The sequence below is a fragment of the Halichoerus grypus genome, chromosome 2, assembly GCF_964656455.1.
Source record: "Halichoerus grypus chromosome 2, mHalGry1.hap1.1, whole genome shotgun sequence".
NCBI classification, from domain to species: Eukaryota; Metazoa; Chordata; class Mammalia; order Carnivora; family Phocidae; genus Halichoerus; species Halichoerus grypus.
The window spans coordinates 108,565,230-108,590,845 of record NC_135713.1 but is presented as its reverse complement, the minus strand read 5'-3'; the positions used below and the strand labels follow the sequence as shown (position 1 = coordinate 108,590,845).

The following is a 25,616-nucleotide window of genomic DNA, read 5'->3' as shown; positions in this document are numbered from 1 at the left end:
GACAAAGGCACACCACTAATCTGAAATTGATCCCTGGAAATAGGTCTTCTCATTTTTTACATGAATTACATTGGATGACTCTAAACTAAAAAGGGTGTGTTTATTAAAACATGAATTCTTTCTTTGGTTGTAAGCTCTGTAAAAGATATATTTAGAATATACAATATTTAGGATGATTTACCAGTCTTGCTTCCCTTCCCTGTCAAAGCAGAAAGAAAGACAGTTATAATTTTAGTGATGGAGATACTTCATTCTTTTGAATTGCTCAGAAATTGTTTTTGCCAAATATCTCAAGATTGTCTCATTTCAGTAACAGTAAAATTATTTCTACTCTTTCAATGGGCACATGTCCTCAATCAAGGGCAGGTTATATCCTATCCTTTTCTTTTCAAAATGATGTAATGCTTAAATAATCTCTGAATATATAACAAATATATAACTTTTAAGCCTTTGTCTAAGTCCTCACCTCAATATTGAAATGTCTTATCAGACCTACTGTCATAAGTACAATGATGCAGGTAAAATATATGTTATTTTGTGTATGGAAGAAAATAAATATTATGTGAACATATATTTTAAATGTACCCTGTAATGTGCTCATAATAATAAAAGATTATTAAGTTCCAAGGAATTCATTTCATTGTTATCTATAATTTGGCTTAAAGTATGTGTGAGTTTTAATCACCTGTAAATGCACACACACACTCAAAAGCCTATGATAGACTATGATTCTGAAATGCTGCATTTGAACGACCTTACCAACAAGGAACTTTTGAAACAAAGAAACTTGGCCAATAAAAGCACAGCTAGAAGGAGTTATAATACCACACAATAAGATTATTGGGGCTCCCTAAAATGGGAAGAGACTACTAGGATCCCCTATAATCTGATGAGAAGCTAGATTCAAATTTGCACAGTGAGCACTGTCCGGAGACTTGAAATTGTACCTCCTGGTGATATGATTCTTCTGAAGAGGATTATGTAATATTGTCTCTCATTTAAATAAAATCAAACAAACATGGCAACAACAAACTTTAACAAAAAAGGAAGAGGAACAGCTTTAAGGAGAGAAAATAGCTTTTGCAGGGGGGGATTGGTATATTTATAGGGACAGGTGGGAAGGGAGTGTCACGGGATGGGGGGTGAGATCAGAAAAGAGGCTCCATTTCGGACACTGTATACATGCATGCATGTGTGTATGTATGCATATGTATGTGCATGTATAAATGCATGCATGTGGGCAATGAGGACATTCGTACCCAGGTAACAGTCACAGCAGTCAGTGCCAGGCACCTCCCGTCTCATGATGTGGAAGGAGGTGCTCAGTAGCCCGCCCTGGCTACCACGGATTGAAACAGAGTCACCCACTCTAGGCAGGGAGGGCTTGGCTGTCTCCTCTCCCAAGAACTTGCTGAACGCGCACTGCTGAATTTTCTCTCCCAAAGAGGCATGACAATGAGAGTCCAGAACTACTCCCCAGGCCTGTGGCTATCCTTCCCCTACTTCTGTATCACTTACTACTTTATTTTCTGCCCTCATTCTTTCCACAAGAAGCCAGAAACATTAGCAAAAAGCTGAAGGAGAACAACCCAAAAGCAAACCCTCACAGAGACTTCATTGGGATCCGGAAACTATTCAAGTCTTTAAATGTGGCAAAGCCCCTGGTCATCTAACAAAATGAATTCAACCTTTTGTAAACTAGCTCGTTTCAAAATTGTGTTGAAGCACACGAGGCTGCGACCTCTCCACGCTTCATTATGACCAAACCAGAAGGAAAAGCAGATGACGTTAATCAGAAGAAAGTTTTACTTTATTAATCAAAGACCCCTAATCCTATGGTACCAAAAGCACTAAGGGCCACAAAGTACCGGCTGCCTCCGAAGAGCGTGCCCGGCAGTGACATTGGGCACGACTAGTGGTCATATGAACTAGCACTCTGAAGCGAAGCCAAAGGCTTACTTTCTGAATCTAATCTCATGCAAACTTCTAGGTCTTCTGTGCTTCACTCGGTCTGGCTCTAAAACTAGAAAGAAATTCTCCCCTGGAGTTTGTCAGAGAGGATTAGGGAACGGATAAACTTATAGATAACTGACTGGTCTTTTGAAATCCTGGTGTCTTTCTTCCCTTTGACTCAAAACTATCACCCATTCCCCAACTCACTCTTGATCCACCTCTTCTGGAACTGTAGGGAAACAAGTACGTTCTCATTTCTAGTATGTACATAAAAAGGTTTTTGGGCACCTCGGCTATCTGACAACCCCCGAGAATTAGCCAGAGGAGGAATACATCTACTCACCACTCTACTCCCATGTTCATGGAAGTACGAACATATAAAATACACAAGAAAACAAATATGGAAACAGATTCCTATACTTGACCTTTTAAAAAACTAATATATACATTTTGAATGTAAATCGCATATTAATTGTAGAAACTTCAGAAAATACAAAAAAAAAGTGCAGAACTACTCAAAAATAACTGTCAATAACATTTTCCTTCTGGATGCATGTAAGCACATGTATGTTATATATGATTTTTATGGAATGCATGATTTCTTATACAATTAGAATCATACTGTGTATTTCATTTTATATCTTGCTTTTAATAATAAACATATTGAGTCATGAAAAACTGCACATGCCTTTATACTTTTAAAATATTTTTTTTAATGATTCCAGTCTATTTTTAGTAATCTCTAAATTTTTCAAGTAGATATCAATCCAAATGTATTAAAATCTAAGTGCTGATTCTATTTTAAAATTAAAACAATTTTAAATAATGTGTGAATACTCAAATTCATTTCAGTTCTTCATTCCTTTAAAAACAACTCACCAAAGAAAATGTGCTTATTTTGATAAAACACTCATAAGATAAGCTAAATATTAAAATACTACATGAAAAACTGGGTTCATTGAGTACAAATTCATGAGGATGTTGAATATTTTATGTTGTTACCCTTTTAAATTAAAATCACAAAACTATGATTTCAGACAATAAAGGTACCAAGTACATTTTTGAAACTAAATTATATTTTTCCATAGATACCATTTTTAAAAGGTGACCTGATTTTTTTTTTTTTCAAAAAAATAATGTTGGCTTTGAGAAACTACAAGTGTCACATTTAAGAATATAATGAACCCTTGGGGCACCTGAGTGGCTCAGCTGGTTAAGCGACTGCCTTCGGCTCAGGTCATGATCACAGGGTCCTGAAATTGAGTCCCTCATCGGGCTCCCTGCTCAGTGGGGAGTCTGCTTCTCCCTCTCTTTCTGCCCCTTCCCCTGCTCAGGCTCTCTTTCTCTCTCTCACAAATAAATAAATAAAATCTTTTAAAAAGAAGAATATAATGGACCCTTTAAAATTACTTATGAAGAAGACATTATGATTTTGGTAAACTCCTAGTAGGCATTATACTGCTAAAACAAACAAAAAACAAATGAAAAAATGTGCTTCTTTTGTATCAGATTCACCTGATGATACTGCTCCTCTGTATTGCTTGGCCTTTTTAACTTAGAACTGGCTCCACTCTAAGTAAAAAAAAAAAAAAAAAATTAAGTAGTACCCATATTTATGGAACCCCAGGGATTAAAGTTTCTTTGTAACAAAGCCGACCTCAGCCAGACCTGAATCTGATTTTCCTCTTTGAAGCTACCGCCATATAGAATTCAAGTAGTCCATTACCACAAAAGCTTGGTCCTGTGGTCAAAAGTCACAACTACCAAAACTTGCATTTTGGCAGGAATGTTCAACATTTTACTGAGAACCCAAAATAATGTAAATTAATGTAAGGGCAAAATTAAAGCTGTTCAGTATTGTGTAAGGTAGTATCTTCCAATCTGAATTTTTTCAGTGTCAAACTCCAAGCCACATTTGTGTGTATTTGTATATAGAATTGTGATGGTATTTTGATAATGCTAACTATAGTTATCAGTCATCAAGTTGGAATGTTTACCCTAACTGAAGAGCACCTTTGTATTTATATTCCATACCAGCACAAAAAGGAAAAAACAAACTTATAGCTCTTTCCTCAATTTTAACAGACAAATAAGCTAATATAAAAACAGGTAAGGGGCACCTGGGTGGCCTAGTCAGTTGATTAGTGGACTCTTGATTTGGGCTCAGGTCATGGTCACACGGTCTTGGGATCAAGTCCAGAGTTGGGCTCTGAGCTCACTGGTGAGTCTGCTTGGGATTCTTTCTCTCTCCCTCTGCTCCTCCCCACCCCCTCTCTCTATAGTAAATAAATAAATCTTAAAAACAAAGCAAACAGGTGAATGAGGCCATCTAAGTTCTTACGTTTATTGAGGAAACAGCCTATCTTATATTTATATACTTTTAACCTTTTCTTTGCCCTTGAATTGTAATTTCCTAATATACTTGAGTGATAACTTGTTCTGAAGTCTTTTTCACTGATGCCCTGTGGAATACCTCAATGTCATGTTGGTTTTAGCACTGGAGGCTCTTGTAATATGTTACCATTATTATTTTTTTTTAATTTCTAAACTGGGCTTTCAATATAATTATTTTAAAAAGTCAGAGTACAAATATCCAGCAAAACTGTAAATAATAATGGTAATAATCACAAAGAATGACAATGATTATGAAACAATAATGATAACATTTATTGAATGATTACTGTGTGCCAGGCACTGTACAGAGCACTTTACATTGAGTATCTCTTATTAAAGTCTTTTTGTAGATGAGGAAAGGGAAGCCCAAGAAGGACAAAAAGTCACATGCCTGTGGAGTGATGGGGCCAGGATTCAAATTTGGGCAGCATGACTTTGGTGGGTCTGCACTTAAATACTGCAAATCTGTATCGGTCATATATTTATCATTGCCAAAAGCACATTCGAAACAATGCCCAACCTCTAGTACATTTTCCATTTCATGAAGGTGATATGTATGATAAAGATAATAAACAGAAATTACATATAAATGCAAAAAATAAAAAAACAAACCAAACCAAAAAAAACCCATCATTACCAATGACTTACAAAACAAGCTTTGCCTACCTACTGAATTGCATGTCCTTCCACCCAAAAATAAAATAATAAATGCAATGAAATAAAATAATTTTTGGTTTCTAACCAGGTGATAGTTCTGGCTGATAGCTGAATATCATATGTCCATATTCACAGTGTAGCAAGACTGTATGCATGCTGTATGTAACAAAGTCCTCTGGAGATGGCATTTATGTGCCTATACATTTATACGTAAATATATGTAAATGTGTGTGTGTGTATGCGTGCGCGCGCACGTGCACATAATCCTTAGGGAGATTTTCTGGGCTCTCTTTCCTTTGACATAAGTATGTTGGTTTTCTGCCTCTGTACTTCAAATAAGAGGGAAAAAAGGTACTGTGGGAGAGAAAACCCACCACCATCCTCATTAGCATAAAGAGAATTTATTATTTTGCCTGTATGACTCAATGGAAACAACTCTTTAAAGAACATCTGCTCCGCAAACATTACATTTTAAGGAGTATTTCATATGATTAAAACATCATCTAATGTGTCCACGCAGACCCTGCATTCTGGGGTGGGGTAGGACAGATATAGGACATTTCTGTGCCTTCCTCTTAATTTTGCTGTGAAATTGAAACTGCTCTTAAAAGTAAAGTCCTAAAATTAAAAAAAAATATATATATATCTTTAGAAATGGATGTGACCTTAGAAGTTATTTAGTCTTCCGAAATTTAAACCATTTGCTCACTTCTTATTCACATTTTAAGAATTACGGCCTAGACTGGTACTTGACCCCCCAAAATTCTTAAAACAAAACTCAATATTTGGCCCATGTGCGCTCTTCTCACATGCACTGATGGTAAAGCAAATGGAAGTGGAGTTAATGCAGCATGAGCACAAATTCTCTAGTCTGAAGTGTCATCTCTTCTTTATTTGTCATAAAACAAAAATTTAGGCATCATTAGAGAAGGTACATTATACCAATAAATCCCCTCAAATTTGTTAGTTACATGATAGGACAAAAGACAATCTCTTTTTAAAATTATGTATCAAAACCTTTTCCAATTTTAGTAAGATAAAAGTGTCCATAGATACAGTCACTAAGCATATTAGTTATTTTGTTTAATAAAAGCCACTACATTGGAGGGATTCTTCCAGGGGTGTGGATGTCACAAATTACCGTCATCGCTTTGAATACGGACTTCCGTGGAGGGGGAGGAGTGAAGGGAGGGCTGAGGACTCAGCAAGCTTTCACAAGTGCCCTCACTGTGTTCTAGAACACGTTCTTCTTTCACAGAAATGTATCTTATTCGATGGTCCCATTCTTAAGGTCAGTGACCCTGCCCTCTTGGTTTTTCTCCAGGATGGGTTTTAGGAAGAAAGATTTATGGGGAGCTAATGCAACAATTTTTAAAGATCTTCATGTGGTAAAAGGACTCAGTAGATTAAAAAGAAGGGCACGATCAAATAGAGAAGAGTGAGAGCAGTACCATTTTATGCATGCCTACTACATGCCAGACACTGTGTTCTACTGGCATAAAGTATTTAATTCTGATGAGTATGCATTAAAAGGATACTCATATTCCCATTCTAAGATAAGGAACTAGGCTCAGGGGACCTAAGTGGCAGTCATGCCCTTGGCAAGTGGTAGAGTTCAATGGTTTCCAAATGACAAGCCGAGAGCTGGTGCTTGCCCAACAGAATGTTCATTGGTCCTTGTCAAAATAAAAACAAACATGGACCATGGGGTGAGGTTTCAAACAAGGTACACACATTCCTTTTGAAAACTTTCCTTCATTCTGAGATCATGCCCTTTCTTTTTTATTGAAATGAAAATGCCTTTCAAAAATAAAGTGATTGTGTATATTGATGAGGATTTTCTTGTTAGTGTCCTTTATGTGACAAAGTATGTGCTTTGCAACCCTTGGTCAGTCTCCCAGGTAGTTTCTGAAATCTGACTGGGTCATGAAATCCCAAGACATGGAAATGTGCAGTGTAGCTGGATTTAAACACAGGCTTTTAAAGTAACTATTTAGTTTCTACCACACCATGTTGCTTTCTGCATGCTTAAATGGGTTCAGACTATTCTGCAACCACGTGGTAGCACATATCCCAGACCCTGAAACAGCACTGTCCAACAGAAACTTCTGCAAAGATGGAAATATTAAATATTCTCTATCCATGCTGTCCACCAGCCACATGTGGTTACTTAGGACTTGAAATGTGCCTAGTGAGACTGGGAAACCGAATTTTGCTTTTATTTAATTTTAATTAATTTAAATTATGAGAAGGTCACATGTGGCTAATGGCTACCATGTTAACCACCGCAACTCTTGAGCAATCTTCAGAAAACTTCAGTTGCAAGACTTCTGAGTCATCTTTAACATAACTGAAAAAAAAAGTATCTACTCTAAGCTTGGGGGCAAAAGAATGTTGATATATTAACATAACAAAAATTCCTGATTGTTTGGCAAAGGCCCTAAGTTAAAAGATTTGCCCAGAAGCCCATCAAGATTCTCCATCCCTTAGGGGCGCCTGGGTGGCTCAGTTGGTTAAGCGACTGCCTTCGGCTCAGGTCATGATCCTGGAGTCCCTGGATCGAGTCCCTGGATCGAGTCCCTGGATCGTCCCTGGATCGAGTCCCGCATCGGGCTCCCTGCTCGGCAGGGAGCCTGCTTCTCCCTCTGACCCTCCCCCCCTCATGTGCTCTCTCTCTCTCATTCTCTGTCTCAAATAAATAAATAAAATCTTTAAAAAAAAAAAAAAAAAGATTCTCCATCCCTTAAAGAGAAATAAAGATTTCAGTTTAATTGTTTTACTGATTTATTACATTCTCATCTAAAGGCTGTTGGACCTGCCAGCAAATGCCAAGCCATTGATCAAAATCATTATGTTCAGGGTCAAGGTACCTGAATTCTAATTCATGGGGTGTGCATGTGTGCATGCATGTATTCAATCACATGCAAGACACAATATTTTCAAGCAGAATTTTGTGATTTCTAAAATTCAGCTTATGATAGTTTCCTTAGTTTTCCTAATATGATTGTTTTGAGGATCAAGCATTACACTTCCTGGGAGAATTCTCCAGCAACCTAAAGACTCTACAGATGCCAGACAATTTGAAGAACATATTCCTCCTCTGTATATTTCTAGGCATGTACCAATTACTTGTCAAGAACTAAAGGTATATACTTCATTCCTCCAAGAGTCTACTGAAGTTTAGCTACAAAGGAGAGAACACGGTAGACCTTGTGAACATCCCAAACTTGAACTGATGAATACAAGGTTTGTTTAGGAATCTTTAAAACATATTTTTGTCACTTTGCTTCTGTGTTTGGAGAACTGGATTCTAGACAAGCTGTCTGCCTGGGAAACAACTAGTCCCGTTCCTTGATACATAATATAAGATGGGCTACCTGTCAACAATGCAAAACAAACAAACGAGAAACCAAGAAATAGTGACATGTAGAAATTTTACCTCATCTCTATAGTAGGTGGAATAAATGAATAGAAACTCAGTGTATTGAAGATACAGAACACATACAAAAATCATGTGTGTGTCAACACATGCAATTAACTCTATGATTTAATGTAAAATATTTCTTTTTATCAACTGCCTTCTGTTCAGTTTCTGTAGAAATGTATTCATAATTGAAAATAATAACAATTGGAAGAAAGTTTTGTTCTACTGCACTTAAAAAAAGTTGCCATAGGGACCTATAGATAACACATAAATCGTAATGCTTATTTTCTGACTTTTTTGGCAAAACAAAACAAAAAACCAAAAATCAAAAAGAGACACAAAAAATAACCAGCCAAAGAAACACAACTGGCCCTGGTGCAGACAACAAATTCAGTTTGAAGTTCTCTAAGTTGCAAAGAAGGACTGGACATGTGAGACAGGGAAACACGTGATCTGCATACAAGCCTTGTTCTCCCTGGGAGTGAAACAGTGAGCTGAAAGGTCTCTGTTTGGGGACGTCCCCATTCATGACTAGGAGACAAGGTCATCCACTGAATTGCTTCAGTGATTCCCTGTCACAGGCAATTCCCACATTTGCAGAGGTGCACACAGCTACTCTCTCTTCCTGTTTTTAACTTGCCCTCTTCCAGTGAGAAGTTGTAGGAACTGACGCCTTACAGATGTCTAGACATAACTGTCCACTAATCAATGACAACACATTTTTCTGCACCAAGGTTAAGAAAACCCCCCAAATCTCAAGACAATTAATGGAAAGCTGACACAAAACCAGAGAGAAATTGTGATAGGCAGGTGGAATAATTGCACTATTTCTTCAGCAAATCTCACCTGAGCTACACAACAAAGTGCCAGGAATCTGATAGCAAAGCCCAGTGTTTGATACTCTTTATTTGGTTTTTCTGAAGAAAAAACATGGGTCTGGTTGAAGGCTTTATTTGTCCATTTTTGTAATAGTCTGTCTTTGAATGTTTCATACTGCATGGGTTTAGTGAGAATGAGTTACTCATACTCCTTAGTACATCTTATCTCAAGAAACACATCCCATAAATGTTCCAGCACTGTGATTACTTTTTCTTAAAAGGCTCAGACAATAATTCGCTCAGGATCTAAGACTGACAAGCAAAATAAATATTTAAAGTCACTGATATGGTAGTGAAAACAGGGATATATTTATAAGAATCTTAATATTGACTGGATAAGTCTCCTATGTAGAAATTACAAAAAAATGACAGGAATGCATGATACCAACAAAAGTTTTCTTTTGTTTTCATGGGTCTATGGCATCTTCAGACAGTACCCTGGCATGGAGTAGGTACTGTCGAGATTTGCTGAATGAGGAAAAGCATGACACTCTCATTAAAAATGCACCAACTAATATACTCCTTTATTTGGAATGTGGTCGAAGACACAGACTGGGCACCTCCCTCAGGAATGGACTGTCTTCTTTCTCCGGGCCTGTCACCAACTGCCCATTCCTACCACCCATCATCAGAATTTAAAATTTACAATTTTCATTTTCTAATATACTGCCGCATTGTTTTCATTTTAGTCCTCCTAAATACACAGGGGAAAGAGCATTGGGGAAAGGAAACAAATGAGAGCCACCAGGTCTGGTCCACAACTGAAAGAACTAGAACCTCTTTTGTAATGGCCATCTGCCCCTTACAAGTCAAGGGAGAGGAAGAACCAATAATTTCAACCCGAGTCACTCACCGAGGGCCACTCGGCATTGATAGCACTGATCAGGCTACTGTGCTAGTTTTTCTTCTTGAAGATGGTTTTCAAAATTTCCTAATTTTAGTTATTTTACTCACAAATTGCTCTGAGGGGTTGTGTTCTTTGTACACACTGAAAAATAAGCCAGTTCCTCCTTGACCGAGGTTGATCCAAGTTTCCTCTCCGGCAGGGGTCTGATGACTCACAGAATTGTGGGGTGATCATTTTTATTTTAAGCAACCCTTTCTTCTCATTTTTTTAAAAAGTAGATGTTACCCTTTATTAAGTCTAAGGTAAAAGTACAACTGCATAATCAAACATTTAGAAGTTTAAATAGCTCATCTTCACAGTGCCTTTTTCTCTTAGGTATGGGAGTTGAGGAACACTCAGGTGACTATTTTTTTGTTTCTTTTTTTTTCCTCCATAGTTACAACTAGAGTCCAAACACCAAGGAACATACAGGATATGACGGAAATTCAGAAAGGAAAACTGCACGCTAAATATTAGGGTAAATTCCCCTGAAGGTGTAAAAGATTGCAGAAATCTTACCATAGAAATAATGAATTTTTTTTGAGAGACTGAGAGAGTGTGATGGCAGGGGAGGGGCAGAGGGAGAGAGAGAGAGTCTTAAGCAGGCTCCATGCCCAGTGCAGAGCCCATTGTGGGGCTGTATTTCATAACCCTGAGATCGTGACCTGAGCCGAAATCAAGAGTTGGATGCTTAACTGACTGAGTCATCCAGGCACCCCAGAAATAATGAACTTTTAATGTTTGGTCATTCTCCTTTTCCTTTTTCCACCTGCTTTAAGAACTTTTCACGATGAATATTTATTTCTCCATGTCCCCTAAAACCTCAAGATATATCTATTACTTTGACAGCAATAATCAAGGGATATTAGAACACATAACTAGTTATTTAAAAGACTGGAGTAGGGGCTCCTGGGTGGCTCAGCCAGTTAAGGGGATGCCTTCAGCTCGGGTCATGATTCCGGGGTCCTGGGATCGAGCCCCACGTTGGGCTCCCTGCTCAGTGGGGAGTCTGCTTCTCCCTCTCCCTCTGACCCTCCTCCCCACTTGTGCTCTCTCTCTCAAATAAATAAATAAAATCTTTAAAAAAAAAATAAAAGACTGGAGCACAGTACAGTGACACCCAAACACACTGACACCATCTTGGAGTAATACATTAAATTCAAGTCTTTAGTTTTACCCTCTGGCATCAACAAACAAGATCATTCAAAATGTCAGAACATTAGAATGTCTTTTTTATGATTTTTTTTTAAAAGCATGAGATTAAAAACATATAAAATGTGTACTTGGCTGATATTTTTAATTCCTTAATTCAAAGATTGAAGAAGTATGTTTAACTACTTTATAAGTATTATTTTTTACCATTCATGGAGCTCCTGTTTTTTTGTGTATGGTTTTTTTCTTGTTGTTGTTTTGGTTTCTTGAGACAGAAATAAAATGACCTCAGTGACTGGACAAAGAAGTGGAATTTTTAAAAAAGAGAAGAAGAAAAAAAGTAGCAATGAAGGTAATTCTAGTAGCCAATGACCCAAGAATACTCTGTCAATAGAGTTCTTGGTATTTAATGGCTAGTGTTAGTGTCTGCCTCAATTCTCTATAGTAATAATAGTAATAGTGGTCAACCCACTGGGAATGGAAGAAAAAGCCTGCTTTATCGGGCTCATTATCAAAGTAATACTGCTTTTGACAATAATAAAAGATTTTCTCTACTTGGGGTCCTAACAGAATTAGAAATGGAACAAGTTCTCTACTCTAGAGCTCATCAAGAAGTTCAAGGCTTTAAATCTGTCAAGTTGTTTTTTTCTTTCTCTTAACAAAATCTCTCTTCACACAGACATTTGATTTAGCTCCAGTCCTAAGGACATGTATAAACACCCTAACACAGAGGTTCTCAGACTTTCTCAGTTCACAACACTCTTAGCTTCTCAGTAATTGTTTACGGCAAATCACCGGCCAAAAGAAATAACGAAGAGTTCCAAATATTAAGTGGTTAGGTCCAAATTGTTGAATAAAGGTTTGTCACAGCAGTTCAGTGCCTGTTGAGGTCTACACAACTTCTCACTTTGGAATAAGATCGGACGCTGCCTCCCCCATATCTTGTGTTCCATGTTGATTTTTGTGTAGCACCTGCTTTTGATCACAGCAATCCTCAAAAACTCAGTTTTGCAAAGCTATGGTATCACAGAAAGAAAAGTAATGTTTGATGTTTCCCTTAATATATCCCAAGCAGCCACGTGAGTTCCTGGGGTGCCCCAGGGACCTCAGTACATGTTTTGAGAACCCTGGCCCTGGTCTTGTTACTCTCACACCATGCATGCATTGATAACTCCTTAGTCGAGAAAATTCAGGAATTTGGGCAGAGATTATGTGGCCATGATACCTTTCCATGTTTAGACAATGTTAGAGGATTCTCAAATGGTAAATCAAGGTTAAGAAAGGAGATGGACTCACTGGTGTAATAAGATCTAAAATCTAGCTAGATGGGACTATAAACTTTTCATGTAGAACCCAGGAGGACTAGAACTTTTGTAATGCAACATATCTTTTTCTTTTTTGACAATTTTGTTTATTTATTTGGGTGGGGGGAGAGAGCACAGACAGGGGGTAGAGGCAGAGGGAGAAGCAGACTCCCAGTTGAGCAGGGAGCCCCGCCCTGGGCTTGATCCCAGGACCCTGAGATCATGACCTGAGCCAAAGGCAGAAGGTTAACCTACTGAGCCACCCAGGTGCCCCTTATTTTTCCTTTTAGAGATCCCCTAGTAAGGCCAAGCAAGAATAATGTAACCTGTAACAGAAGAGATGAACAGACAGATCAACAATCATCCTTCCTTTTTCAAACTCAGGACTAGGGGCACAGCATCCTTCTACTCAAGAAGTGGCAAAGAATGGCTAGGACTGAAAACTCTCATTAGGGCTCAAGAGGTGGTGAGGGAGTTGCTACCTGCTAAAGAAAGGGTAGCAATTTGAGAAGCGGATGAGGGATAATATCCATTACCTGGGAGAATGTCCACATGCGGCTGATCAAGGGACTGATCAATGCAGTCTTGCACTTCTATAAGATGATGGGGACTAATGAGCTAGACTGCCAAGTGGGCCCCAGTGTTCTATGGTATGTTGAGTCCACTCACCTCCTTCTTGTTGCCCCTTCTCCACCTGTCCCCCCTCTTCTGTATATATAAGTATCTAAGTATGGCTAAAGAGCTACTTGCATTGCCTCTGGATTCTCTATGTTAATGTTTATTCAGCAGAAGATATGGACTACAAGGCCCGTTATCCAGGTGAACCGAAAAACTTTTTAACTGAAGTGGTTTGCCAGGCACCTTGTCCTCAATAAACTCATAGTTTTAGGACTAAATTCTATTTGTCTTGTCTCTGATAATTCTCCTGTTAAATTTCCCAGGATATCCGTGTATTTGCAAATACAAACAACAATACATTCCTGGAGGGAGTGCAACAAGAGAAATAACTGTTATTCAGAAGTTAAAACAATTGTAAATGCATTTTGAGGAACTTTAAGAGGGAAACAACTGCATACATTTTATGTAATTACTCATTTATTCTGTAATTTTCTTCATGTTTCTTCATGACAGCATTTGGGCAACCTTCTGCTATGTAGTCATTTCTATTGTTATAAGATACCTCTTACTATTAATGGTAGTCTAAATTCACTTTTCATGTATTTATTTCTCTACTGTGCTTATGCTAATACTGAAAATTTTCCTCTTTCTTATTATTCTTGCTACGGGGGACACACTGAACAAACTATGTGGCAGTCTTCTGAGCAAAAGTTGCCAGAAATTTCTTTTGCCTTAAATAAGCTAGTTTTTTAGATGCGAAGTTTAGCCTCATCCTATAGATTTGTATATATTTTCCAAGAAAAATCAGTCACATATTTTCTTTACTGTTTCTTTGACACACCTGAGCTTTTATTTAATTTTATTCTTAAAATATAATTAAAAACCAAATTTTCATAATGCCAAGTAATCCATTTGGTCAAAAGAATTTGATCAACAGTGACTTCTATTTCTTAGCAGTTTCTGCTGCAACAGTTCCCAGCACTTTGTTTATAATGGCATTATCAACATAATGTTCTAGAAATGATCCAAATGTTTGCCGTGCTTTTAAAAAAGTTTAAGCTGTGAGGACCTTGGATCTCTTAATTATAAAATGGCAGAATGATGTTTCTATCCATAGGACTATGCAAAGTATCAAAGTAATCAAAGTATCAGATTGTAGTTGTGAAAATACTTGCCCAGTGAAGGGTGACATATACAGCCAATGAAACTATGATTATCATTATAGCCATTATTAGTCTTATTTTCTCCCGACGTCTCCACTATTTAACTAGTATCTATTTATAGAAGATAGGATGATGACATCCCATCTATTAAGGAAGCAATGATTTTCCACCTCACTTTTTCAATAAATTAAACAATTATATTTCAAGTTAAAGAGCATTTAAAAGTTCTCCAAAACAATTCACTCACACAGATAAGCACAGACCTTCACTGGTACTGTTTGTATTTGAGGTTTCTAAGGGGTTTTCTCAATGGAAATGTTAACTGGAACAATAAATATAAAATCATCGAAAGTGATTAAGACATATGATGATGTTATTCCCTGTAAAGGACAGTTGAATTACAGACACTGAATAATCTTCCCAGCATTCTCAGAAACTAGGTGAGATAAGAAAATAGAGGTTTACATGTGGCCACGTTTGGAGTCAAATGAAGAGAAGGCATAATCCTTTATGTATAGAAGATATGTGTACTATCAGATTAAAGACTAAAATGGTAATTATTTATCCTATTCACCTTGCTTCTCAGAGAAACTTGATCTTCCTAGTAGAAAGTATGCTTTCCAAGAGCCTATAATCTTATTGCTCCAGTGTAATATCCAGGGGGAATGAGAAAGCTGAACATGTCAAGACACTATTTTTCAAAAGTTTATAGAGTTGCATCAAGGCCTGATTCAATTTGTCATTCTTACATGAGTCCAGTCAAATAAAGAAACTCTTGAGTAGGTACAGGGAAAAATGAGGTCACCCTTGTAAGTTTGCTTTGGAAAGAAAAGCACCATTTAAATATAAAATATAGACTTTTCATAAAATGCATGGAATATTTAATCTTTACTAGAGTAGAGGGTCTAAGAGAAATAATCTATACACTGGTATCCAAAAATCAATTTTAGGAAATAGGTGACATCACTTGTCTATGACTTTTCCGAAGTTAATCCCTTACTTGAGCTCATGATGGTTATTTTTGTCAGCAGCTACAGCTCCATATTTAATGTCCCCTACTTGCCTCAGCTCAAGTGTCCTGAATTCAAAGAAACTTTTCCTTGAACCTAATTCTCCCTGAAGCAGCTTTAGTCCCTTTACCCCTTTAACTTGTCAACTTTGAAAGAGATGCTTGCATCTGCTGATATCTCTGCTTTGAATTCACTCCTCAACCCAGTGGGCTTCTAGTTCTATTATCTTCACTCAGGTATCAACCCAAACCTAGCAATTATAGAAGGTAACTGGTTCTTCTAATTTCTCCTCATCCTCTGGACAGTTGTTTCTGCTCTCTGCTCTTATCCTTTAACTGTAGTCTCATTTCCCATAGAGTTCTATCCTCTATCATGTAAAACCCAAATTCATTAGCCATTATCTGCCATCATGTTGTCCACCCTCTAACCTGTGTTCCTCAAGTCAATATCATCACTCACTTACTTGTTCAGGGTGAAAACTTCAGCATCCTTTTTGATTTTCCTACCCACTGGCTGTCCCCCAACACACACACACACACACACACACACACACACACACACACCATTTTGTAAGCCTCCTGCCACTAGACCAACTTCATCATCCAACCTCTACTTCCTTCACCTGGGCTTGCATTATGTTTAGCGAACTTTGTTTCTACAAATTTTAACATGATCTACTTGCCCATAGTCACTTCACTCTCTACAATCATTTAACAATAGAGTAATCAGAAGCAATAAAAATAAGAATATGAGCATGTCAAATCCCAGCTAAAAACCTCTGTGACTCTCAGGTCCCATAGACTGGATTCAAATCTTCTTTCTCTCCTGCCACATTTCACTATTGACATCAACCAGACTGTCGCTGTTTAAGTGAGCCATGATTTTCTAGGCCTCTCCTTATGTAAATGTTACCCCCCTTAGCTGCCTTTCCCTGACTGGCAAACTGTCCTTCTCCTCTCTCTGCTCCCATAGTTTTGTAAATGCCTCAAGGATGGTGCTCACCATTTTTTATTATAATGGTCTAAAACGTCAGCCTTCCCACTATCTGCAGATTGGCAGCTTTGAATATACCATATTTGCTCAATAAGTGTTTTCATTATGTGTGAATGAGTAAATGAATGTCTTGAATTTCAAACGTGAGAATATGGGACAAAAATAACATAGAGACTGGGCCATTGGGAAAAGCAAGTTGTTTTGGGGTGAAGAAAAATGGACACCATTGTCCACATTATACAATGAACTAATGATGAACATATACTAATAATGAGCATAATAGTTGAATAGAAACTATAAATTCCCAGAAAGCATTTAAGTGTTACATATCTGGAGCTCAACTGAGGTTGCAGGACAAGAGATATTGAACAGTATGTCATTTGATGAAAGCTGATAGTTGAACCCATACACAAAAGAGTTTCCCAAAGCACAGACCAGAGGTCGGGGCTATATTTTGGGGAAGTATGTTGCAAGGTGATAAAATATGCTGGTGAAGAGGAGGTTTGTGAGCAGGAAGGAAGAGAGGACACACAGTGATAAGGCCAGGAGATGAGATGCACCTTATATTTCTTCTAACAACTGGCACCATTCCTTCCACCCTATGGGTAACTGAGAAATATTACTTAAATTAATGGATTTTCTGAGGTCAATAGGAATGGAAGATAGATTTCAGAATATCAACGCAATACAACATGGTAAGGAACCATAGAGAACAGATGTAGATCTGTGGGATAGAGGCAGGAGGATAGGGAGACCTAGAGCTGACTGAAAGTTTCATTGCCAAAAAAGCAGAGAAAAACAAAAGTAGATTAAATATTTTTGGAAAGATGGTCTAGATCTGTGCATAATGAAAGCTAGGTGGTGAGACGCCTTTACCTGTAGCTCACAGGGACACACATTAGGGCTTACATGTCATCTTTCCCAGTAATGACTAGATCTGAGACCTGTCATTCCATGAGATGATTAGTTAACTGAGATCAAGAATCCTGTCTTACAGTTTTCTTGTATCTCCTGCAGTACTTCAAATAAAGACAGCTACAAAAGAGGAGTTTAGTAATTCAGTATTTGAATCAAAATGACTGCAGTTTCGTTGTTCATTCCTGGAAAGAATATAGTATCATCATCTTACAGCTATTAATAAAATGGCAACCAGAACCATAGGTTGTGAGAAATGCGTAAAACATGATTTCATTTCTAGAGCCTCATTTACACCTATTGGGCATACGTTGATCATCTGTTGGCATACCATGAATAACACTGACCCTCAGGGACCCCATACCACCTAATTCCTATATGATGAATTGCAACTTGTACTGAGTTTTTGAGATGGTGTCATGAAAGATGGTGAGTGTTATGGGACAAACGTCCAGATGCAGAGGAGGAAAGTAGAGACCGACTCTATACAGGGGCAGTTACAAATGATAGCACAAGTATTGAGTGAGAATAAGGTCCTAATTAGGAGCTTCCAGAAATTAGAATACTAATGAACCAACAGTAAATACAAAAACGGAGTGTTCTGAGAAAACGAGTTAACGACGGTATATGATCTGCAAACCTGCTTATCAGTTTTAATTATTTTCCAAGCTGTGCCATGTCTTAAATGATATTCAAATCTGTCTAATGTTTTCAGTGCTTGCCTCTAGTGATTAATATTCCAAAAATGGTTTAATTTTAGCAAAACCCTCCCAAGATCTCTCAAATGATGTGGCAAACCAGTACAAACATCTATAGAGTACCTCAACTGAGATATACTCAAACTGCTATTCATTCTATTACCACAAAGTTTTCAAACTGAGTTTAAAGCATTTTGAAATATTAGGAAATGTTCATGTGGCTAGGTAGCTAAAACTCAGGTCCTACATGAATATAAGCTAATATTTTAAGTATAACTGTTACCATTAAATATTTAATTTTCACTTTTCTCAGACTGTATTCTCCGAGAAAATAAATGTTTCTTTTCAAGAGTGACAGGGTACTCAAGTTAAATCTACCATTTATCTTCAGCTTGTATAATTTTACTCACTATTCTTTCAAACATAGAGAATGATGCAGTTGAACAAATGTCATTGGTTTTCTTATGTCACCAACCGACCAGATAAATGTACCTGATTTTCTAGAGAAGCTCCCTCTTCCCTTTTCTCATCATTGTACTTACATATCACTGGCAATGGAGGAGTTCCGGGACATAGACTTTGGAGACAGGTCATAATCGCTGTCGGATCGATACAGAAAGGACTCTCGACGTTGACTGTGGACAAAGTTTGCTTGGAGAATTAGCCCAGATCCTGGGCTGGTCATGGGATCCAAGGGACTCCGTCCCGCAGATGTGCCATTGTCCACATCAAAACTGTAGAAGAAGGAGAAGGAATAACATTGTTATGAATGCTTACATGTTGATATTTTAGTAAAGGGAGATTTCGGTTTAGGAAGTCAAAGTGGGAACATGTACAGCTGATTCCCACTATTAAGAAATGATAATATTAAAACACACAAAAGTAAAAAAGGACACATAGCTTCATATTCTTGTCTTCCTTAAGTTTTGGGTACTTTTGTTAATCAACTAGATACAAGACATGTGTCTCTCTAAACTTGAGTTAAAAAGGAATCATTCTGCAAAGAATAGTTCTACTAAGTACATTCTACTAAGGAACCATTCTACTAAGAATAGTTCTACTAAAATTCTTTAGGAAAAGAACAAATACATAGTAATCCTGTAATGATTTGGGTTCAATTCAACAAGTTCCCATTATATGCCTAACATCATCGCTTCCCCAAACCTGGGCTCTCTCTTCCTCCTGCCTACACCCATCCAAACACGAATTTCTGCTATATCCATTTCCCTCCATCCCCAAATCTAATATATTAAGTTCAGGATTTCATCAACTCTCACCTACATTATTATAAGACCCTTTAAGTTAGTCTCTTGAATCCATTTTCCACTCTGTAACCCTGTGGAGAGTCTTCCTAAAGTGTACACCTGACCATGATCTTTGTCAGTTCAAAACCTTTTAGTAGTTCACTACTGTCCTCAGGATAAAGTCCGAATTTCTTGGCTAGACTGACAGAGTCTGAACTATCCATGTTCAGTTGCAATTAACCATTTTCCCAACCTCAACATGCAACCTTCTTCTATCAGCCACTTTATGCTCCACTCGTTGAACTACCACCTCCTTGTCTCACTCAGGCCATCATTACCTAATCTCCTGCTCCCCTGACTACTCAACCCTCTTATCCCCCACCTCATTGTTACTCATCCTTGAAGACTTATCCTTTCCCTGAAAAGCTGCCCTGATGTCCCACACCTTTATGAAATGCCTTTCTCTGTGCTCCCAGGACATCTCCCTGCTCCCTATTGGTAGTATTTACAATGAACTGAAAATGCTTACCACTTGGTCTCCATTCCTAGACTGTTAGTTCTCTGAGAATAGAGACTCTGAGTGTTCTTAGCACTTCACATGGCAGCTCAGAAACCGTTACTAAGCGGTTTGGATAGATGACTGAATAAATAGAAGGTACTGTGCTGGGCAATTACAGTTGGGAAAAGATAGAACCACAAATGCACAGTTCTTAACGTCACGGTCCTTACAATTGAGATAAACTTTCTACAAAGAGCTTTTCTAGTCAGATATCAACCAGTATTAACGTCAAGTCTCACATGCTCTTATGAGAGGACTGTAATAGCTCAGATAGCCCAGTAAGTACGTGGTTTAAAAAACTGTTGAACGAATAAATAAATGAATTCAAGTTTAGTTGTTATCAATGTTTTTCCTATTACATTTACCCAAACTATTAACTAGCTAATTTAAAAACATTCTTTTACTTTCTCCATTGGAGTTATTAATAAATAGTGTTATGACCCCAAGATTGGAGGCCAATGTGGAAGATAAGTGAAGGGTTTGATGTTTCATGAATCACCTATGAGTCTATAACTAAATAAGAAACACTGACTCCAAATTAATCCATCTAGTAAAAAAAAAAAAAAAAAAAAAGGAAAAACCCATAATCTAATTTGGCCATTCATATATAAGTTTTCCAATTTAAATTTTTTAAAGAATTACATCACTTTATAGATGTATTTATTTGGTCACAAAAGACAATGAGAAGTTCTCGAGTTGAACAGAGTCATTTTATAGACATGGATACCAGTTCCTAGAAAAGTTAATTGACCAAAGTTACTGAGCTAACTAGATTTAATCATCTACTGTTCCTGAAACTCTTCCAGCTCTAATGAATAATTGTGTAAACCATAAATGTATGTTAGCAACTGTGACGTGCAAGCAGGGGACATCTGTTTCACCTGGACAAGGCACTTCATGCATGTGGGACTTTGGGCAATTCTGAGGGTGGCCAGAGGGGGAAAGGATCTCCAATCAGGAGAGACTTATTCAGGACCTCAGACAAGCTCTTCTTGGATATGCTTAATTAAATGGCACTTGTTGGGGCGCCTGGGTGGCTCAGTCGTTGGGCGTCTGCCTTCGGCTCAGGTCATGATCCCAGGGTCCTGGAATCGAGCCCCGCATCGGGCTCCCTGCTCCGCGGGGGGCCTGCTTCTCCCTCTCCCACTCCCCTGCTTGCGTTCCCTCTCTCACCGTGTCTCTCTCTGTCAAATAAATAAATGAAATCTTTAAAAAAATAAATAAAATAAAATAAATGAGCACTTGTTAAGTACATATTATGAGCACACTAAGATACAAAAATAAAGGTGATAAGATTAATCCAAGCTGGGTTTAATCCAGACTTCTGAGAAATTTTCATATAATAGTAGTATTTTAAGAGGGCTTTTGAAGGTATTTAGTATGCAGCTGAAAGACACTAAAGTCCTTTGAATGGGAAGAAAAAAGGGGAGATTTCTGCTCTGGGGACACAGTCATTGCAGCTCTTCAGTATGAGAAGGACCTAATGTGAACACATAAGAAAACGTTTATGTCTATTTCCCTTCAATATCAAGATGCTCTTACTGTTTTAATAAAAACACTCACTGCTATGCATAAGCAGAAATATAAGAGATACAGGAATGTGACAGTTCAACTGAGTAATACCAATACAATCCCCCAAATCAGTAAATTCTTTTTTTATTATTACAATTTTTCCAATTAAGTTAAGCAACTTCTTAAAGAAACTTTTCACTGTAAGTTTTGGAAAAAAATAGTGCTAAGTATCTTAAAATATTTAATAGTCTTTACAATAATGCTACTTATTAAAACCAAAAATTTATTAATAGGTCAATAAAATGCTTGATACGAGATATCGTAGGGGCTTTATTTTTCTATGTAGGCTGTAATATAAAAATTTGTCCACTAGATGGAGACCACCACCTTAAGGAATATCTATTGTCAATAAAGGCCAAAACTATTTTTTAAACTCATGAAAACAACCACTTAACGATTATCCCCAAAATAAAACCTCACAATCTGTAGGAAGTGATTACCAAAGGTTGGTAAAATTATATAAACTAGTAAATATTAGTATTAGGTTGACTGATTGAGAATGATCGAAAAGATGGTCACTGATGTTTTATTAGACATTTACTTAAAACCAAAAAAAACCCTGAGAAGCTCTTTTGTTCAAAAATTAGAACTAAGGAGCTTCCTTCAGAGAAGACAGGTTTGGGACAAATCAAGGCAGTACTGCTTCTCTCAGTGAATAGCAAATTAACTGAGAGTTGATTTAGGCTGAAAATATAGACGGGTTCACATAAGCTACTTATTTTTGAAACATAACTTTATAAACAGTCCATGTCAAGGCATGATTAATAAAACAAGAAGTCAGTGAGGGTTAACCCTAACCTTAGATATTAGAACAAAAGAGACCAGCTGTGAACTTCCTAAGCACATTCTTTGGCAAACACTTTCATGTAACGAATTCTCTAGTGACTCAGGCCTAAGAGATAGAGTCCAAGTAAAAGATTAGCAGAAGCTTGGGAAAGTAATTGAAGAATTGGGGAGGGTAATAATGATGATGGTGATAATAGTAATCATAATGATGATAATGACAGTAAAACTTTTGGAACACTTTCCAGGAGCCAGACCTTGCGCTCTGTGCTTTATAAAAATTATCTCATTGAATCCCCACAATAACCCTTTGAAGTAGGCATTATATTTTCCACTTGACAAGTGAGTAATCTGGGTCACAGAGAAGTGGCTCTATGTTAAGTAATGTGTTCGAGGCTATGCAGTTTGTAAGTGGGTTTTAAACTCAAGGTGTCTTGATTCCAGAGCCCAGGTGAACGATCCCTGTGTGTCTGTCTCTATTGCAAATCCACCTACTAACCATTAGAAAAGTACAAGAACATCTCTTAGCTTCCTTCCCTGGATGGAACTTCAAATGTTAACTCTTTGAAAGGATCATTCAAATATAAGTATCATTAACTTATAGATCTGGCATGCCAAGCCTAATTCTGAGACTGCCTTCGTAAGTCCCCAAATTTTGGAATTGGCCACATTTCCTATTTTTCCAGTTTTGAATACAACAGTAAGGTGTAAAAGAGTGTTTACTGTAACCCATCTGATGGATTTCTTTATAGAGTTTAAGCGTTCATTTGGAATAAGGACAGTCAGTGGGTCTGCACAAGGTCTTAGCAAATGGAGCTAAGTGAGATGCTCTGTTATTCTACATGTTTGCTGTCCTTAATGCAGTTCAAGGATGCATACATTCCCTAACGGAGCTGGCTTTCACCCAGAAGGCATCTGTGGAGAAACACCGATGCAGCTGTGGATGGCCCCCCACAATGGGGCGGGAAGAGTAATGGTCAGCTGACCTGTTGCAGTCAAACTGTTAAAGGCCATGTATACTAGGACTACTCAGGACCATTCCCTCCCCAGGCCCATCTCTTTCTGTGGGCCCCATTCCACACAAAAACCAGACAGATAACAGACAAACTGACCAATCAGCCAAATGGCTCCCTACCTCTCCACACGGTGCCGTGTGGGTAGAATTACTGGCTACCTGTCCTGACCCACCTTCCCTCCAGCTTCCTCCACTGCTCTCACAGTTTGGGTCTCCTGATCTTGCAATTTTTTTGCTTGGAGTCATTTCCCACCCTTTGGCCTGATGCTCGACCCTGCTTCTGGTTGAGACATTTTGCCTCTCTTCTTAGCCATAATTTGGCTCTCCCCTAAGCCACAGTCCTGCTATTGCGCTGGGTAAGCAGCTCATCTCATGTAGTCTGACCCTCAGGACCTTGCATCTCCAGGGTGGAGCCCAAAGGAGGTGAGACACATGAGGACTCCAGGGGGGCAGCTGCTGGAAGCCCCTATCAACAGATGTCCCATTATCAAAGCATCTGTGAAGAGCTCCCAAGGGAAGACCCCAGAGAGAACTAGCAGCTGCTGAAAGCTGTATGCTGGTGGGAACCCGGGAAGTCTCCCCTAATGCCAGGAGCATCTGAGAGCTGCCTCTGTCACTGTGTATTAAGGACACTGGCGTGTTGACAATAAAGATCTTACTGCTCCCTGTCCGGGATAGAGAGATATCCAAAATGTTCCTGTTAAAACATTCACTTGGGAGATAGAAAAAGCGGGTTAAATTTCAAATCTTGGTTCTGCCACTTTCTGGCTGCATGCTCTTGGGTAAGTTACTGTACCTCTCTAAGCCCCCAGTTCTGATAAAGATAATTCCAGTGCCTAGCTCCAAGGGCCACGAAAGGGATTAGAAGAGAAAACATTTGGAAAGCATTCAGCACACTGCCTGGCGGCTAGTCCCTTCCCAGTATTTAGCAGCTATTGTCATTTTTATTGTTATTGCCCTTTTTCGTTGAGGGGGACTTTCCTTCTAGGTCATTCTCTGTACCTGAATACACTGCTTTGGGAAGAACCTAAACGGAGAGACAGAGAGAAAGGGAACCAGGAGGGTGGGGCAGCCACACCACCTGAATCAAACCTGGGGCAGCAGTGAGGTGAGAGACACCGCACCCAGAAGACTCTTCCAGCTGTAGCTGCTGTTTGGTCTCCAGCCAGTGCCATGATTCCAGTGTGATAACATCTGGGCAGAGGGGTGGAACCGCTTGATTTTTCTCAAGATATTCCTCACTGAGGAGAAAGAACCATTTCCTGCTAGGAACTATGGAGGGCATGGAGGTCCCAACAACCTGGGTGGGGTTCCAACCGAATATAATGAGAATAAAATGAGCAGAAACAGTCCTTCAGACCTCAGGTCTCCAGCCACTGGGTGTACTTGCGGGACGTGGAATCACAAAGACATTGCTGTTTTCTTCCTATGCCTGACGTTCCCGTGTATATTGCAGCCCATGCTGTTGGCTCTACAATGGAACCCAATCGACTTGGGGGGGAGGGTGCGGGGGTCGGTTCATCCGCAAGCTTAATATAAGTGTAACCAGAGCTGGATAATCAGTTTAAAATATCTTTTCTCTTCATAATAAATATTTTATCCATTATTATCAATACCACAGGCTATGAAACCATTAATGCCAGAGGTATTTCCCATTCGAGATCTCCCTCCAGGTCAAACAGCTTCTCCGGAGTAAAGACAATCCTGCTTCTGAAAATTCCCCATTTTAATATTTACTTAGCTCAGATTATCTATAGAAATGAGACTGTAGCAAAAAGCTTTCTTTTCCAATCAATCAAACATTGCATCTCAAGTTTAAATAGGACACCCTGGCAGGACACGATATTTAGCCACGCTGGTGGATTATACAGTTAAATGATGGTATGCATTGCTAGTTTGCATCATACTTACATTTGCACAGAGGATTAGCATTTAAGAACAGGAACATTTCACCCTTTGTTTTCACAGATGATTTTTTATAAACAAAAGCTTGGCACAAAGGTGAAGGGTGTACGCTTATTTATGAGTAAAATTATCAAGTGATCTCTGGAAACACACATCATTTGTTTGTGACTTGTCAATGACACTCCCAAGTGACACAGGACAATAAAAAAGATTCCAGATGAAAATGACAGTGTACGTTTAACGTTTGGACTGGAAGCCAGAAGGGACAAGCTGGATTTGGGCAGTAGATTTTTGCCAAATGAGATGGCAAAAAGGCCAAGTTTTCTAAAAAATGTTTGTTAGCTCTAACATTTTAAAAAAGTCCAAACCAAGAATTATTTTACTTGAGGTTTATAGATTTTTCAATGATCATATTAAAGGAATCTCTTCTTAAATGAGATTCTGCTTAACCAAGGATCTCGAACGGGTCCTCACATGGAAGCGGGGGGCGTGT

At 38.3% G+C, this 25,616-nt stretch overlaps 1 protein-coding gene across 8 annotated transcripts in view; it reads right to left on the bottom strand.

Moving 5' to 3' along the window:
- Positions 1 to 25,616, bottom strand: part of PDE4D (phosphodiesterase 4D) — a 1,430,886-nt gene that overhangs the window by 211,780 nt on the left and 1,193,490 nt on the right. For all 8 annotated transcript variants that reach the window (XM_078067299.1, XM_078067293.1, XM_078067294.1 and 5 more), the window contains one exon: positions 18,588 to 18,779. In XM_078067299.1, coding sequence (XP_077923425.1) covers positions 18,588 to 18,779 — 192 coding nt within the window. The remainder of the gene's footprint in view (positions 1 to 18,587; positions 18,780 to 25,616) is intronic.